This window comes from Onychostoma macrolepis, chromosome 15 (genome assembly GCF_012432095.1).
Source record: "Onychostoma macrolepis isolate SWU-2019 chromosome 15, ASM1243209v1, whole genome shotgun sequence".
Lineage (NCBI taxonomy): Eukaryota > Metazoa > Chordata > Actinopteri > Cypriniformes > Cyprinidae > Onychostoma > Onychostoma macrolepis.
This window is the reverse complement of record NC_081169.1, coordinates 673,193-692,564: the sequence shown is the minus strand read 5'-3', so window position 1 is coordinate 692,564 and position 19,372 is coordinate 673,193. Positions and strand designations below refer to the sequence as shown.

At 37.3% G+C, this 19,372-nt stretch overlaps 1 protein-coding gene across 1 annotated transcript; it reads right to left on the bottom strand.

Annotated features, from left to right (window-relative positions):
• Window positions 1-403: 403 nt before the first annotated feature.
• p2ry13 (purinergic receptor P2Y13) lies at window positions 404-18,987 on the bottom strand. The gene is made up of 3 exons (XM_058799006.1): window positions 18,885-18,987; window positions 17,798-18,507; window positions 404-2,700 (listed from the first exon to the last, which is right to left on the bottom strand). The coding sequence occupies exons 2-3, from the start codon at window positions 18,497-18,499 to the stop codon at window positions 2,365-2,367; spliced, it is 1,038 nt and encodes a 345-aa protein (XP_058654989.1). The 5' UTR covers window positions 18,500-18,507; window positions 18,885-18,987; the 3' UTR covers window positions 404-2,364.
• Between the last annotated feature and the right edge of the window lie 385 nt (window positions 18,988-19,372).

Here is a 19,372-nt window from a genome sequence, read left to right as displayed (position 1 = left end):
TGCTTTCACTGTGCAGCGTAATCTAGCCTGTGTGTGTGTGTGTGTGTGTGTGTGTGTGTGTAGGCTATCATGTGTGTAATGTCAGAGATGCTTTATACTGTAACTGTGATCTATAAAGACAAAGTGGTCATGAGTTATAACATTATATGTGTCAGTGTTGGGAAGGTTAGTTTGGAGATGTAATAGGTTACAGATGACAAGTTACCCTATTTAAAGTGTAATAAGTATATAGTGTCACTATTTCAATTACTTTTCTACATTTCTAATGTTTTCAACTGTTGATCATTTTGAAACATTTAAAGCAGGCAGCGTTAACCTTACAGTAGAACTCAGCACTGATTACTGTCAGACTTCATCACTTTAATTAAAATTATAATCATTTATTTTTAAAGCACAGCCGCCACAAAATCAGAACTTAATTTGAGATCATTCTGAGGTTAAATACAGGTCATACAATCATTAAAATCATAACAAGAAGTAGTAACAATGCATTGGGAAAAAATAATAATCTTTAAAAAATAAATAAATAAAGCATATACATAAACCCAAATAGGAAATAAAACAGTTATCAAATAATCATGCATCTTATTCTGTGTCCTAAACGCCTGAAACATTGGTGTCTTATATTTTAGAGCGGTCAATGCAATTTATGAAAGAAATCAATTAAATCTGAATGTGTGGAAAAAAAAGAAGATGTAACCCCTCTTTGTAATCATTAATATTTTCATAAGTATCTATAATTTGATTACACTTTTTTTTTCTTCACAGTAACTGTAATTGATTACATTCATTTTGTAATTAAATTAAGTAATATTTAACTAGTTACTCCCCAACACTGATATCTGTACAGAAACACCACTAAAGGCAGTGTCCAGCAGAAGAAGAGTACAGGGTCTCTCTGTTATCAGTCCACTGAAGGAGGTGTGTGTAAGAACATCCAGCAGAGACCCGATACTCCGGCATCTGTCACACACACACACACACACACACATGTCTGGTTTGCTATCCTTGAGGGGACTCAGACCATGTACAGACTGTATTTTCTATTGTCCTACACCAACCCTACACCTAAACCTACCCCTTACAGGAAACTTTCTGCTATTTCAGATTTTCAAAAAACTTAATTCTGTGTGATTTATTAGCTTGTTTACCCGTGGAGACCTCAATTTAGGTCCCCACCGTGACACGTGTCCCCATGAGTCTGTGTGTATTCAGGTACGCACACGCACGCACACACACACACACACACACACACTCCCTCAACCTTCTGTCAATACAATATATCAATCAAAAACACTCAAACATGCAGCATTCGTGGGTGTTTGAATAGGCATGTGTTATTTTTCAAGGTAATGTCAGCAAACATCATTCACTCTAACCAGAATCTGGTCCCTGAAGGATTTGGTGCTAGTTTTGTTTGTATACATGTATATCTCCATGACTCTGTAATGCTATGCCAGCGCTGTGAACCGCCTGATCTTCTATGTTTAGCTCTGTTGATTAATAGAGTGATCACAGATTAGAGCATTATTGAGCTGGACAGACTCTGGTTTATACTTACACTGATTCTAACAGCAGAAAATGGCTTCAGCAAGCACACTGTGCACTTTCTAGCACCTTCAGCACATGTGTGCTCACTGTGTTCAGGAGAACAGGGCCATCTAGTGACTCTAGACTGTGATTATAACTGTTAAAGAAGTGTTAGTCTGTGCGCTCCAGCTTCTGAGTGATCAGCTTAAAATGATGTTTTAAATCGAAAACCTCATTCTGTTTTCCCCCTTTTTATGTTGGTCACAATACGTAGATTATATGAATACATTTCTTTTTTTTAAATAATATAATGCATTGTGTACAATATAATGCTCTGTTTAAAATTCAAGGTTTCCCCCCACTTTTACCAGCTGTCCATTTAATAAACGTTCTGCCTCAACAGAAAACACTGTTCACAGGAAGAGGAGGCTGTAAGGGCAAGATTGCTGGAAAGGAAATTAACACTGCTGTGGTTTCTGATAATGAAGCAGACTTTAGGACAGGAAAAATAACCCTGTCAGTGTTGATCTAACACTGGTGTATTTCATGAACTGATGCACAAGGCTTTTTCATGTTTTACTTTTTTAGCAGTTCAATTGCAAGACAAAGAGTAATGTGTGGTACTGGTAAGATCATTTTATTTCATTATTTCTGATTCGCCCATAAACTGCATATATATATATATATATATATATATAAAATTCCAGATGCTTACATCTTTCTGTACAAAAACATTACAATTATTTTATTATTATTAAAAATATTACAAAATTATTTTTAGAAAGTATGAGGAGAAGGCTACTAACTAAGGCTACTACTAGAAGGAGAAGGCTGTTAATGACGAGCTGAATCCTGGTTGGTGTTGCAGCGGGCTCTGTTTGGCATCTCTATTTTGGTGGAGGTCTCTGTCAGAGAGGCGTGTGGGAGCGGATGCCGGCTCAGCGCGGCAGTGAGCTTCTTGCGGAAGACTCGACACAGGAAAACATAAATGAGAGGGTCCAGGCACACGTTAGTAGATGATATCCAGAGCGTGATCTCTTTGGCATAGTACAGCTGGTTCTGGGCCCAGCACTGGGTAGAAGTGTTGCGGGTCTGACTGAGGGTGTAAGGGACTCGGGCCAGGTGGAAGGGTGCAAAGCAAACGAAGAAAACACCCACTACCACAAACACCTGTGGAGAAGAAGGTTTAGCATTGGTTAACACGCTGTACACCAGAAACCAGAGCTTGTCAAATCAAAATTTAATGCAATTCAACTACAGTGAAGCTGTATATGGACCGTCTGAAACAGTTTGTAGCTTGAGCACAGATCTACAGATTATTCAATCAGAACTCACTTTGTCACTTCTGACAATCACTCTAACTGGAGATCAGCCAAAATAGCGGCATATGTGACTCTGGAGCACAAAAGCAGTCATAAGCAGCACAGCTATATTTGTAGCAATAGCCAACAATACATTGTTTGGGTCAAAATTATACATTTTTCTTTTATGCCAAAAATCATTAAGATATTAATTAAAGATCATGTTCCATGAAGATATTTTGTAAATTACATACTGTAAATATATCAAAACTTAATTTTTGATTAGTAATATGAATTGCTGAGAACTTCATTTGGACAACTTTAAAGGTGATTTTCTCAATATTTTGATTTTGTTTGCACCCTCAGATTCCAGATTTTAAAACAGTAGGCCAAATATTGCCCGATCCTAACAAACCATACATTAATGGAAAGCTTATTTATTCAGCATTCATGAATATAGATGTATGATGATGTATAAATCTTAATTTTGTGGTCTAGGGTTACATATATGATCTTATGATGAATGAACTGATTCAGTGCTGCAGTTACTTCAAGTCACTGAACTGTGAAAACAATTTGACTCAAACTGAACACCCATGAGCTGCTGATATGCACATACACTGACAAAAAAAACATTTTTACGCTTAATCCAACTTAATAATTGTACTTTTTCCATCTTGTCATTGAAGACTTGCATTGTTTGCAGGAATCTTGTGATGTTATGACTGTTAGATATTCAGATTTTTTTGAATATTGTGAGCTGTGTCTGTTTGACTCCCAAAACATCAAGAAGCAGCGCATGAATCTCAACAATTTTCTTTCATTATTGCATAATGACTGAAAAAAACTTTCAAATATCAAAGCAGGACAGGATTTTACGCAGTAGTCTTCTAAGCCTATAATAAAGTGAAATCAATCTATCATATAATATATCATATTTGATGCTGAATGCGATCGGTGAATCAAGCCACTAAATGATGACTGAATCGTCATCAACAAGTAGCCAAATACATCTGATCGGGTTTTAACAGATTTTGCTATAACAAATGTGTTTTAGAAACACAGTTACAGCAACCAGAGAAAAACTGTTATTAAAAAGTCAAGGGTCAAGAGCCCAACTAAAGAAAACGCTTATCTCTGCTATATAAAAATGAACATTTTTATGGTATCTTATTTTATGTAAAAAGGTGAGATGATTAAAGGGGTCATGAAATGCAATATACTGTATATTTTCATGAAATATATATATATATATATATATATTCTTGATGTACACATTTAATCTTAGCATGTTTTTTTTGGTTTGTTTGTTTGTTTGTTTTCATCAAAATGGTCATAATTTATACATAAATGGTCATATTCTACCCTGAATTTAGCCTCTGATTTGAACACTCTGCTGGAAGGCGTGTGTCTGCTCTCAGACTTCAGTGTAAATGAAACTCCAGTGATTATAAAAAGAACAATCTTTGATCGCTATATATATGTGACCCTGGACCACAAAACCAGTCTTAAGTCGCTGGGGTATATTTGTAGCAATAGCCAAAAATACATTGTATGGGTCAAAATGAATTTTTTTTCTTTTATGCCAAATATCATTAGGATATTAAGTAAAGATCATGTTCTATGGAGATATTTTGTAAATTTCTTACCGTAAATATATCAAAACTTCATTTTTGATTAGTAATATGCATTGCTAAGAATTCATTTGGACAACTTTAAAGGTGATTTTCTCAATATTTAGATTTTTTTGCACCCTCAGATTCCAGATTTACAAATAGTTGTATCTCAGACAAATATTGTCCGATCCTAACAAACCATACATCAATGGAAAGTTTATTTATTCAGCTTCAGATGAGAAAAATTTACACTTAAGACTGGTTTTGTGGTCCAGGGTCACATATATAAATGATCACAGTATGGTTTTCACTCTTAACTTCTGCTAACAGGAACAGTGTGAAGTTGATCATTTAGTCAATGGCTTGATTGATTCAGTAATGCATAAATAGCAGTAAACCCAGGGCTGCCAACTTTTGAGTTCAACTTGAATTGAAGCAATTAAAAAAAAATAAAAAATTCTCTCAGAATCTCCAGCGCCGCTCGTCCGTCATCTGCTTCTTCCCTCATGACCAGCGACAGACTTTTGTCGTCCAGGAATTGAATGAACTCTGCATAAACTTCGGTGTTTTTCGCCGTATCTTCATCATCCTCGTCAGAAGGCTCATTTAAAATAGTCTCTTTCAGTCCCTGCAAATAAAGGTGGCTCAAAAATTTTGTCTCCGTCGAAAACTAGTCTTGACCAGCGGTTTGTTGTTACCGCTTCCTTTGGCCTTCTACTCATGTTGTTGGTATAGGTCTCGTCTCACTCAGCTTTCACCCAGTATCTCAACACCCATAACCTGTTAGCAGAGCACATCAATAACACACAAAATACATAGTGCTTTTCTCATTCTCCAGTCGCTCTATTCGTTGTTTTATTAAACAAAAACAGGCACGTGCACTCGATTAGGTCACATGACATACACTCTGTGGTTGCCTGTCCCACAACAAAACAAAAAAACAAGACTGGGAAAACAAATACAAATGAGAGCATAATACATATACATTAACAGTTCAAGAAATCAAGAGAAGGGCCTGTGACTGGCTACCTTGCTTGACACTATAAAAAGAAACTTTGGTGCTCTCCAGAGCGCAAACACAAGTATTCAGTGGAGTGTTTGCCAACTCTGTTTTGCAAATATGCTATTATTACAGTTCCAATTGAGGGTTCTCATGCTTTCGTTTGAGAGTGATTTTCACTGTGTGAGAAAATAGATATGTGGCGTGAAAGAATGAGAACAGTGTCAACTGCATGAGTGTTATGCTGAATGTGTTGGCAGCCCTGAGAAATTTGTACACAACGCACAACATATTACACTGATCTCAGGTCATGATGCTCATGAAATGCTGCTGTACGTATTTCCAAAGCACATTTGTTATTGCAAAAGCTACAAAAAGAAAAGTTGATTTGATTATTCAGTCAACACGTAGTAGCCTGTTTCCCTGATTTCACGCAGAATTTGATCTCGGAAAGAGTTATTTCGATTTAATTACTTCACATTACTGTAGTTATACAAAAATAATTTGGATAAAGTCACGTAGACTCACACAGATTCAGCGTATGAACCTCAACAATGGTGACAGTCAACAAAATATTCAGATCAACTCTGAACATCACAAAACAAGCTTTTCGTTGATTGTCACCATTGTTGAGGTTCATACGCTGAATCTTGATATCTATGTAAGTTTATGTGACCTTGACCAAACAATTTCTGTGTAATGATTTAAAAATTTTCTGTTGTTGTATTCGAGAAATACCGTAAAGTGAAATCTTTAAATCTACACAATGTTCTCAGAGATCAGTAAATCAGGACATTATATGATGATTGAATCATTAATAAATAACCATTACTGTCTGATCAGTTTGCTTTTATAACGGCGCCTTCAAGCTTTATTATTTTCAATAAAACAGTGCTTAGGCTTCCTGGAGGCTAAGTGAGGACTGCCCGTGCAGGGCCAGTGCTAAGGGGCCAATGTTTTGCCAATTAGAAAATTCTCAGGGGCCCCTGCGCTGGCAGCCCTAAGTGGGCCCGTAAAGGGCCAGTGCAGGCTTGTTTGCAGGGATTCATAAGACCTCAACATATCATCAAGATCTACGGGTATTAAAGGACCACTCCACTATTTTTGAAAATATGCTCATTTTCGAACTCCCCAGGAGTTAAACAGTTGAGTTTTACCGTTTTCGAATCCATTCAGCCGATCTCCGGGTCTGGCGGTAGCAGTTTTAGCATACACTCTAAGAAATGCTGGGTTAAATATAACCCAATGTTGGGTTAAAAAGGGATGAACCCAGCAGTTGGGTTGTTTTGACCCAGCGGTTGGCAGAGATGGAAAGTCCGGGGGTCAGAAAGTAAAAGTCCTGCAATATGTTTATTCCAACTGAGCAGCTGATTTCACCAGAGGAGGAACCAAGTCATTCCTTTCAAGTCACAAGCAAGTCTCAAGTCAAATCCAAAGTCCTCAAAGAGTTAAAGTTAATGAGATAATTAAGTGCCTAATTAAATAATGATTGTGCATTAGTGATGAACACATGCTGTTATTGAGAATTACAGATGTTGATAGTTTATTGGTTAAAATGATGCCACCATCATGGAGATCAGTGTTTGCTTTAGTTGGCCTCTTCACCCTTGAATTCCAGTCTTATATATCTCTTTATAGCAATACATGTAGTTTTGTAAAGCAGAGCGATCAGTGCTATGCAGTAAACAGATGTTAACTGGTTTCATGTGATAAGATCGTCATCATGAGGTAGACTGGTTACAACCAAAATAATTTCTTTTATTTTTCCCTGTGAAACTACAGCATGCACGCGAAGCTCTGCTCAAATAGTAATAGTGAGACATTTTTTAATTTATGCAACGCATACAAAAATTTGAACTTTTGTATTCGTTAGACACACACAGACATCAAGAACCAACATGTGATTCTCAACAATGGTGACAATCAACAAAATGCTTCATGCTACAATGCATGCTGGGTAACACCATATTAAAAACTCCCATCATGCACTGCAGTATGAAACAATATTGTCACGACTGTTGAGGAACATATGATAAGTGTGCATGTCTAAAAGCCTGAGCCTATTCAATCCTCTTTTTTTCACTATTGAAGCATTATGGTGGTATTTGTTTATTAGGACTTTTTTTTTTTTTTTTTTCCAGTTCAATGATGGCTGATTGTCCATCAATAAACCAAAGTGAGACCACTTCATGATGTTTATTCAAATGAGTTTTAATTTTCAGAAACTGAAAGCAAAAGTTAATCTGCTATTTCAAGATTTGATTCAGCGATGCACAAATATTTGCAGTGAAACAATATTGCAATTTCTTAAAAGCAATTTTTAAATAATATAAAAAATATAAACATTTTTTTAGTTGATTCCTTCCAAGGCTGTGGCTCAAGTCATATGTTCTTGTGTTTCTCTTTTCTTCAGTGATGTTGCTTTCTTCAGTCACTTAATTATCTCATTAACTCTTTGAGGACTTGGGATTTGACTTGAGACTTGCTTGTTGACTTGAAAGGAAAAACTTGGTTCCTCCTCTGGTGAAATCAGCTGCTGAGTTCATGGGTGGAATAAACACATGGCAGGACTTTTACTTTCTGACTCCCGGACTTTCCACCTCTGCCAACTGCTGGGTCAAAACAACCCAACTGCTGGGTTCATCCCTTTTTTAACCCATCATTGGGTTATATTTAACCCAGCATTTTTTAGAGTGTAGCTTTGCATAGATAATTGAATCGGATTAGACCGTTAACATCTCACTCAAAAATAACCAAAGAGTTTCAATATTTTTCCTATTTAAAGCTTGACTCTTCTGTAGTTACATCGTGTACTAAGACTGACGGAAAATGAAAAGTTGAGATTTTTTAGGCTGATATGGCTAGGAAATATACTCTCATTCCGGCGTAATAATCAAGGAACTTTGCTGCTGTACCATGGGTGCAGCAGGCGCAATGATATTATGCAGCGCCTGAAAGTAGTCCCCAGCAAGGTAACTAAACTGAATAAAATTATAAACGCAACACTTTTGTTTTTACTCCCATTTTTCATGAGCTGAACTCAAAGATCTAAGACTTTTTCTATGTACATAAAAGGCCTATTTCTCTCAAATATTGTTCACAAATCTGTCTAAATCTGTGTTAGTGAGCACTTCTCCTTTGCCGAGATAATCCATCCACCTCACAGGTGCGGCATATCAAGATGCTGATTAGACAGCACGATTATTGCACAGGTGTGCCTTCGGCTGGCCACAATAAAAGGCCACTCTAAAATGTGCAGTTTTATCACACAGCACAATGCCACAGATGTCGCAAGTTTTGAGGGAGCGTGCAATTGGCATGCTGACTGCAGGAATGTCCACCAGAGCTGTTGCTCGTGAATTGAATGTTAATTTCTCTACCATAAGCCGTCTCCAAAGGCGTTTCAGAGTATTTGGTAATACATCCAACCGGCCTCACAACCGCAGACCACGTGTAACCACACCAGCCCAGGACCTCCACATCCAGCATCTTCACCTCCAAGATCGTCTGAGACCAGCCAACCGGACAGCTGCTGCAACAATCGGTTTGCATAACCAAAGAATTTCTGCACAAACTGTCAGAAACAGTCTCAGGGAAGCTCATCTGCATGCTCGTCGTCCTTATCGGGGTCTCGACCTGATTGCAGTTCGTCATCGTAACTGACTTGAGAGGGCAAATGCTCACATTCAATGGAGTTTGGCACTTTGGAGAGATGTTCTCTTCACAGATGAATCCCAGTTTTCACTGTACAGGGCAAATGGCAGACAGCTCACATATGTATGGCGTCGTGTGGATGAGCGGTTTACATTTACATTTACATTTAATCATTTAGCAGACACTTTTATCTAAAGCAACGTACAAATGAGGAGAACAATAGAAGCAATCAGACCATCGAGAGAACAACAGTATACAAGTGCCATGACAAGTCTCAGTTAGTCTAGCACAGTACATGAAGCTAGGGTTTGCTGATGTCAACGTGGTGGATCGAGTGGCCCATGGTGGCGGTGGGGTATGGGCAGGCGTATGTTATGGACAACGAACACAGGTCCATTTTATTGATGGCATTTTGACTGCACAGAGATACCGTGACGAGATCCTGAGGCCCATTGTTGTGCCATTCATCCATGACCATCACCTCATGTTGCAGCATGATAATGCACGGCCCCATGTTGCAAGGGTCTGTACACAATACCTGGAAGCTGAAAATTCCCAGTTCTTGCATGGCCAGCATACTCACTGGACATGTCACCCATTGAGCATGTTTGGGATGCTTTGGATCAGCGTATATGACAGCGTGTTCCAGTTCCTGCCAATATCCAGGAACTCCGCACAGCCATTGAAGAGGAGTGGGCCAACACTCCACAGGCCACAATCAACAACCTGATCAACTCTATGTGAAGGAGATGTGTTGCACTGCGTGAGGCAAATGGTGGTCACACCAGATACTGGCTGGCTTTCAGAACCCCCCCGGACCCCCCCCCCCCCCAATACAGTAAAACTGCACATTTTAGAGTGGCCTTTTATTGTGGCCAGCCTGTGCAATAATCATGCTGTCTAATCAGCATTTTGATATGCCACACCTGTGAGGTGGATGGATTATCTCAGCAAAGGAGAAGTGCTCACTAACACAGATTTGTGAACAATATTTGAGAGAAATAGGCCTTTTGTGTACATAGAAAAAGTCTTAGATCTTTGAGTTCAGCTCATGAAAAATTGGGGCAAAAACAAGTGTGTTGCGTTTATAATTTTGTTCGGTGTAGTTATAATATAGCTGGGGACTACTTTCAGGCACTGCGTAATATCAACTGCATATAAAAACAAATCAAATAACGGCTGATTGTTTTACATGCCAGCATCTTCCTGTCTAAGGAGTCACTTCTTGGCTAATGACATGCATAAGACTGATTCTGTACAGCTGGAACATGTATGTTTCCAAAACAGTAGGCAAAAAGCACCCAGATGACCTACTACTTGCCAATTGTGCCAAGTGCACATTCAATGGACACTTTACCATCCCAAGAGGCCACAGGAGATGATTTGTGAATGACAGTGAAGCAACACAACTGATGCTGATAGGTCACATGACAGTGACAACATGATAAATAGCTGCATTACCATAATTCCAAGATGACAACATTTGCATGCCACACCACTCCCTGCACATATATAAGATGGCAGTGTGCATCCACTCATTCAGATTTGATCTAAGGTGCTGAGAATGCATCCTGGCCATCCAGTGGTAGTTCAAGGTTGTGGCAGGAGGGATGTAAAATCTCCTAAAATCTCATATGTGTAAAATCAGTTAGGTGTAGCCCTAGTAACTCAAATGTCTGTCAGAGAGGCATTATGTACCAGTGCCCAGGAGGCAGCAACACTCTGAGTGTAATGACCTCTCACACTTAGGGGCACGGCTCGCCTTGCATATGGTATGCCAACATGATGGCATCCACTAGCCAGTGGGCCAACCTCTGTTTGGAGACAGCCAATGTTCCCTCTAAGCACTAATGTTCACTTCTTAAAAAGAAATCATATGCCACGCACAGGACAGATGCAAAAATTAGCTGGGAAAGCCAACTGATTGAATTCTAGTAAATGCGAAATAATTGCAATGCTTGGGCAAACCGCTATAGAGTAGGTGCTGCTATAGAGTTAGATGAATGCGGTGTACAGGTTTCATAGAAAGGCAATAGCCGCTTTTCCACTGTCGGGCCAGTGCGAGCCAGTGCTTTAAACGGGCCGGGTGGGGCTAATAGCCTCAGACCTGTAGCACCGAGCCCAAAATCACGATGCGTTTCCACCGTCAGGCCAGAAGCTTCGCTGTGCTTCACTAAAACCCGCCCTTTACACGCCTCTCTGGAACAACGTCACGCAACCCCATCATTTCATCAACGAAGAGAAGTTATCAGAAAACGAATCAGAAATAAGTCACTGGAAATATAACGCGATCACAAAACGAACATGATAAAAGCGGCCGTTTGTTTGCATGTTTTGTTAAGATTTAAATCCAAAAGCATCAATGTTTTACAATAGCCTATTAATACATTGATCATAATGAATTAATTTATCAGGATTGAAAATTAGTCACACAGAAATAAAGCAATGTGAACCACTATTTCACAAAAGAAAGAGGACAAATAGGCCTACCCTACTTATTCAGTAGAGTCTGTTTCTGTTTATTTGTAGTCACAGTATACGTTAAGTAAGTATATTTTTCCATCAAAAATACAACCTGAGTAGCAGAGGGAGCTCCCGAACAAAAACCATTATATATTTTTATGACTCCAGACGAGACTTATGACAGATAAAATATGTTACTAAATAAATACACGAAGCATGCCTGCTTTTGGCCCGACAGTGGAAACACGGCTAATGATGTTCACCAAGAATCGATTACTTTAATGGTTAAGGACCAAATAACTCAACACAAGAGGCAACACAAAGGCAATGACGTGAAATGTAACGTCATCATATTTTAAAGAAAAGTGACTTTATTAAGTGGTGGAAATAACTGACTGGAACTGACATTCTGAGAAGAAATGACTGTCTTTAGAAATGTTTCGATGGTATTTTATTTTCCTCTGGCCTCCATATAAAGCACATTAAAGTAGTGATTATAAGCACAGCTGCTTTGTTTACAGTGGTAACTAAGAAAACACTGTATCACTGCTGTTCTATAAGCACCACCTGCTGTCAGAGAAAAAAATTACATTTTCATTCAACCTTTCTGCTGTTTGTGTGTGTGTGTGTGTGTGTGTGTGTGTGTATGCAGGTGTCTTATGTACCGTACCTTCACTAAAATCAGACCCATCTATTTTCATTCTAATTCAAATCAAAAACAACTGTTCATGCTACATGTAGAACTACTGTCTATTTGAAAAAAAAACAAAAAACAAAAAACATTTCCTGTTGTACAAAAAGATTTCTGTGTACCATTTCTTACACCTCTAATATCAACTAACTCCACATGTGTGTGACCACAGCCAGATTAATTTAGTCACTATTTAGAACATCACGTGTTATCATCTTGGAATTACAGTAATTATAACATGGCATGAATGCAGCTAATGGAGCACATCCGAATTTTATTCATACTACCAGGGCTTGACAATGAAACCCACCAACACGCCAAATGCAGGTGGATTTCATCAGCGGCATGTAACATGGTCACTCCCACAAGCCAAACAAAGATCACAGTAGAGCAGCTGTGCATCTCTGAGCAACATATATCACCATTTCATTACTGAACGATTCAGGGTATTTGAATGATGAGGGTGAGTCAATGATTCAATAACCCATTCATAAAGAAAGGCACTTGCTTCATTCTTGAATGAATCAGCATTTGAATGAATTGTTTGAATGAATGACTCAATGACTCAGTTGCTGCCGCCTGCTGGCGGTTCACTTTCATATTTAAAAGTAGCTATCATATTTATATATATATATATATATATATATATCATATATTTAAGTAGTTAAGTTTTAAGTATTAAGTAGTATCATTGCATTTTTTTTTTTTTACATTTCATATTTGTATATTTAAAACTGATTTAAAGCACTACATTATTTATGCAGTTGTTATTTTATATTTATTTGTTATTTTATCAGTTGATAAAGCGTAAATGCATTCATTCCACATTTCAGCTTCATTAAACTGTCTGCATAAACTTCTATGCACTTACATTTAAATTAATCATTTGGTACAATGCACTTATTGTGTACATACATGTGTTTACATTGTACTTATATTTTTAAAAATACCTATATGTAATTACATCTGTAATTAATTTCTGTAATTATATTTATAATTACACTGTCGACCCATCCCTTACACCTTAACCCACCCTTAAACCTACCCAGACCACCAAACCTGTCCCTAACCTTACCCGTATCCCACCTCAATAGCAGCAGAAGTGTTTTGCAATACAATATGAACACAGTAAGAACATTGTACTTTTTTTTTATGTAAGTACATAGTAGTTAAGGCCACCTAATATAAAGTGTGACCCATTAATCAAATGTAAGAATTTGATATGAAAGATGATGCATGCATTTAATAAGGTTAGGGGAAATATGCCCTTTATATAGACAAAAAAAAAAAAAAAGACCTGGAAATCAGTACAAGTACATTTTAGTATGCAGTAACTTTAATCATATAAAGCATAATTTCCCAAAAACAACATTGTGGCCGGTGAAAATGCTGAGAGGCTAGTAATTTTGGAAAACCACTAGCCACAGTGTCTGGTGAGCAAAAGAAAAGTTAATGTCAAGCCCTGCATGCTACTCACATTCAGTAGCTTATTAGCATGCATATTATTAACATATTGGTTGTTTATTAGTGCTTATAAAACACATATTCTGCATGACCATATTCTACATCCTTAATCCACCCCATACCTAAACTTGACAACTACTGTACTAACTATTAATAAGCAGAAAATTAGGAGTCTATTGAGGCAAAATACACAGTTAATGGTTTGTTAATAATGAGAATTGAACCTTAAAATAAAGTGTGACAAAATGTTTATTTATTTTTTTTCCGTTGTTTGTTTCAAACCAAATGTAGAATCTACTACTGTGATTTTGCATGCAGCTCATGTCTCCATTAATCTACATCATTTCCCTGAATTAGACTTTCCCACCCCAGTTCCTGGAGGCAGACCAACAGCACACATTTCTGAACTTAATGCTTTAGTTTGAACTCAAATCTAAGACGTGAAATGGATGAGTCAGATAAGGCACACTGTAAAAAAATTAAAAGTAAAAAAAAAGTGAAATATTTGGCAGCACAGGGTGCCAAATATTTACCATTAATGGAAATAACGGTCAAAGAATGGCAGAAGCAGCTGCCAAACAAAAACTGTAAAATTAAAGTACAACATCCTTTTTTTACTTATTTTTTTTACTTTACAGGTATTCTCTGTGAAATTATTTTTTTTGCAGTTAACAACAGCACACGTGCAAAAACTAATAACTACCACTACATCAACAACTCCACAGTTACTGCTTTTAAACAAAACTACATTCAACATAACAGATTTCTTGGTCTTCTCCTGGACTGAAGCACAGACTCTACTCTTCAGCACAATGGTGACCCACAAAACACAGACAACAGAAATCCTTTAAATCCCAAAAGAACATTAATCTAGATCTCAGCATCTTCACTTATTACAAACCAGTCTGACTTTATTTCTTTCATACAAAACTTCTTATTGAGAATTAACAGAGGTTTAGATGTTGATGTTTTTTTGAAGTCACCATTGCGGAGATAAGCGTTTGCTTTAGTTGGGCTTCTGACTCTTCACTTATTAACAACGTTTTTTTCTCTGGCTGCTGTAACTGTGTGTTTCTGAAGCACATTTGTTACAGCAAAATCTACAAAAAATGTTTTGACCATGTAACCAGGTTGAAATTATATCTTTACTTTTATGGTTGAAATGTCACCAAATCCTGATGAATATTGTTTTCTATATGTTTAAGATGTGTTCTATTGCCAATATTTATGCCTGGATGTTGTATTCAGACCATAGTGTTAATACCTGTACTTCCACTTTAAGAGTGTCGCAGGCTTTGTGGCGTCATTCACAGTGTTGCCAACTTAGCAATTTTGTTGCTAAATTTAGCAACTTTTCAGACTACCCTAGCAACTTTTTCTTCCAAAAGCACCTAGCAACAAATTTAGCAATTTTTTAAAAATTATTTGGCAACTTTTAGCAACTTTTGATAAGTGACTCAGACAATAAAAAGACACACATTTTCCATCCAAATTGCACAAAAAGAAAACCAAAGATGCCTCGCAGTACACACATCACGTGAATTGAATTAGCCGCTATTTGCATTTCTTCAATATAATAATAATAATAACAACTGAATAATTGTTCATTTATGATAGGCTACACTTTGTTATAGCTTGTACTTGCGATTGTTGATCAGTTAGTATGCTGTAAGAAAAATGGAAAATAAGCTACTATAGTAATTTTCCAGGACATTATCCATTATCCATTGTAACCCTGTAACCTGAAAACACAATGAGTAATTTAAAATGCAGGTAAAAAACCAATACGTAAAATTCTTTCATATTAACATAGAAGATTGTGCCCTATTTTTACAGCCTTTTCTTGGAGTGTAGCACACTAACTACTAACACACTGCTTAAAGCATAATTGTTGAGAATGTGTTATATTACTAGTTTACTAGCTATTGAAAAAAGAAAAAAAAAACTTAAATTGTAATCATTCAAAAATGTGTAAGTGTTCAATAATTCAATGTTTTTTAAAATACAGTTATTTATATTTTAATATTATATTATGCATATTATTTTACAAACAAATCTAAATTAACATATATTTTTGTTGAGATTTGATGTTGTGACACAATTTTGCGCCGTGATTACGCAATGAGGTCATCGTGCAACGTCATTTAGCAACTTCTAGCAACAAATTGACCTTCCCTTAGCAACTTTCTCTGAAAATTAGTTGGCAACACTGGTCATTCACGCGCTTCTTTCAGTTTGCGCCAGACTAGCTGAGAGGAGGTAATGTGTTATTTTGCTCGTCAGTTTTAAACATTTATTTCGGTTTTTGTACGATGCAAACCTTGTTTTATGCATGTATAAATGTTAGTTTTGAGGTTGTGAACATGCAGTTAATGTCAACTGAACGTAAACCTTGTAAACAGACTTTTTGCAAGCTTTAAAGTAGACATGTTTCCACGTGCTAGTCTACAGGATTTTCTGTATGTTTATCTGCTAACAGGAGCTTGAGACCTGTGTATTGTGTGGAGGAGACTGCATGTGACAGAGCCTTATGTATTTTTTTGTTGATTTGTACAGTCTGCACCAGGCTCGCTGAGAGGAAACAAATTTGCTGTTTCGCCTTAATTAAAAGAGAAACCAGCAGTTGGTCGTGGTCTGCGTCTTTCCTTCATTCAACACAAGAACACAAAGCAGTACATACAAGAGTTAATGGACGTGCATCCAACCCACATAAACTGTCAACGACAAAGCACGCCCGTTACAACCAGATGAAGTGGTTCACATACTGATGATGGTCTTGTCATCGTATAGTGGCCTAACTAACTCCTCAGGAGTGTCTGAACATATTAAATTTATTAATTTTGTTGTAGTGTTACAATTTTATTGCTTGAAATGTGGCCCTGCTTTGATATTTTAAGAGTTGCTAGGTATTTTGAAGAAATTATCTAGATAAGAGCACGTAGAGTCACAGACATCAAGAATCTGCATATGAACCACAACAATGGTAACAATCTACAAAATATTCAGATCAGCTCTGATCGTCACAAAACAAGCTTATTGTTGAGTTTCATGTGCTGATTCTTGATGTTTCTGTTAATCAAAACGCTTCCATTCAAGACACTTTCTATATAATGATAAAAAAAGAACCTCTGACTGTCTTAACATCACAAGAACGCTGTATAAAAAAAACCAAATGAAAAAAAAAAAGTTCATCACCAATAAATAACCAGGTTTATATGATCAGCATTTTCGCTAGTAATTTTTTGCTAGCAAAGTCACAGCAGCCAGAGAAAAGCTGATGTTATAAAGTGAAGAGTCAGAAGCCCAACTAAAGCAAACGCTTATCTCCACAATGGTGATTTCAAACTTTATTATTTTCAATAAAACATTGACATCTAAACCTCTGTTAAGTTTTGTATGAAATGAATAAAGTCAGACTGGTTTGTAATAAGTGAAGATGCTGAGATCTGGAGAGATCTGTTAGTGTTTAATGTTCTGTTGCTGCCAGACATGTGACGTTTCATTAATTCATTAGTTAATTAGTTAATTTTACAGTGAAGGTGTTTGATTGTAATAATTCAGGAAATACCTGTAAAATAACAGTGTTTGTCAGATTATTTAAATAAGGATATTTTACTTTAATTTTATGGTTTTTGTTTGGCAGCTATTGCTGCCAGTCATTTGACCATTTAATCATCTAACGGTTTTGTTATTTTATTAATTACAGATTATTTTTGTAATTTTACATACAATTGTTTGTAATTTAAGAAAACATAAAATGTACTGTATAAAAATACAGTAGTTTTTCTGTATTAAAAACGTGAATTATTGTAATTTGTCATTAATGTCATAATCCTTCAAATAACAGCCAAGTAGTTAATTCAGAGATAATTTTACAGAGTTTTGACTGCAATTCAAAATAAAAGAAAACAACCTGAAAAAATCACAGTTATTTTCCATAAAATTATGATTTTTTTTTTTACAGTGCAGACATCCAAAATGTGTAGTGTTGGTGTGCTCCCATTACCAGCATCTTTACAAAACGTCAGTGTTTGCACTCTCAGGGGTGCATAGAGAGGTAACAGAAAGTGCACTATACCTTAGATGTGGTCTGCTTGCTGGCTGTGGCACTGCTGCTTTGTGATGCACGGTACGATTCAAACACTTTCCTGCTGATGAAGGTGTAGCAGACGACCATAAGCGCTAATGTACCCCAAAAAACAACCTGGCAGAAGTAGTTAAAGCCTTCATGCCACAGGAGTCCCATCTTCCCCTTCATCTTGGTGCATCGCAGCTTAGCACCCGAGGAAATCTGTGGCATGCGGTTACTCAGGATAACGTTTGGCAGAGCCAGCGACAACATAAGCACCCAGACAACAGCGCACAGTATCTGACCCACTCTGACCCTCTGAAGAGCGCATTTCCCAAACGGATGCACAATCTTTAGGTACCGGTCCAAGCTGATGAGTCCAAGGAGGAGGATGCTGATGTACATAGTGGTATAGAAGAGCACAGCTGAGTACCGGCAATGAAAAGCCCGGAGCTGCCAGGAACCCAAGCCTGCATCGGTCAGCGCCTTCACAGGCACAGTAAGGGTCATCAATAGATCGGCCACGACTACGTTCTTCAGGTACACGACAAACGTTGAGCTGCTTCGAATTTGGAAGAAAATCCATGCGGCTAGACTGTTCAACACAAAAGCCACCAGAAAGAGAGCCGTGTACAGGCAAGGGAAGAGTACAGATGTTACTCTAGTGTCCCGCTCGCACTTGAGTGAAGCATTCACCTGACTCGAGTTCATCTTTATGCCTGGAGGAAGAACGTCAATACAGCTGAATGCATGCACTGGAAAATACTTGAACAATTTATCCACATACAGCTACAAACAGCACAACTACATTGATATAATGGAAAAAAAAAATATTGTTCAATGGGAAAATTCATTTGTTATGATGAACACACCAGTGCACTTTACAAATAATCTCCTGTTCTGTTTAATTCTATTGAAAAACCATTGCTAAAGCAAATAGAAGAAACCAGAAATAACAAAACCGAAGCTTATAATGACGATCAATTTTGACACATTGTAATTCATTTGGAGAGAAGGTGGAAACAAATAAAGATTTACACACATAGACATACATATATTGCAATTACAATGTATGTATGCGAGAACAAACACTCACCAGGAAAAGCGTTTTAGAGACTTGTGAGAACAGCTCAAAGAGGAATTAATATATGGCTTAACACTTTCCGGCAGCTGTATCCACAGTGCAGTATGCGCTTCTGTGTAAACGCGCACACACACACACACAGAGAGAGAGAGAGAGAGAGAGAGAGAAGGGGAGAGAGAGACTTTGTGACTTACTGTGGACATACCATATACTTCTATTGACTTTATATAAAGATAATTATAATTACCACAGACAAAAAAAAAAAAAAAACCTTATAAAGTATAATTGTTGTCTATTTGCTAACAATATTTGCATTTATTTGTTCCTGTTTTTATTTTTTGTCCCTGGATGTCCCCCAAGAGAGGTTTCTATCAGATTTAGCTCGGTGCTGGGGACAATTCCCTAAATGTTTGCTAAGTATGCACACAAACACATGCACAGTTTTGCACATGTACACACACACACACACTTGATTTCTGCATTGTTGATGCCTAGAAGCA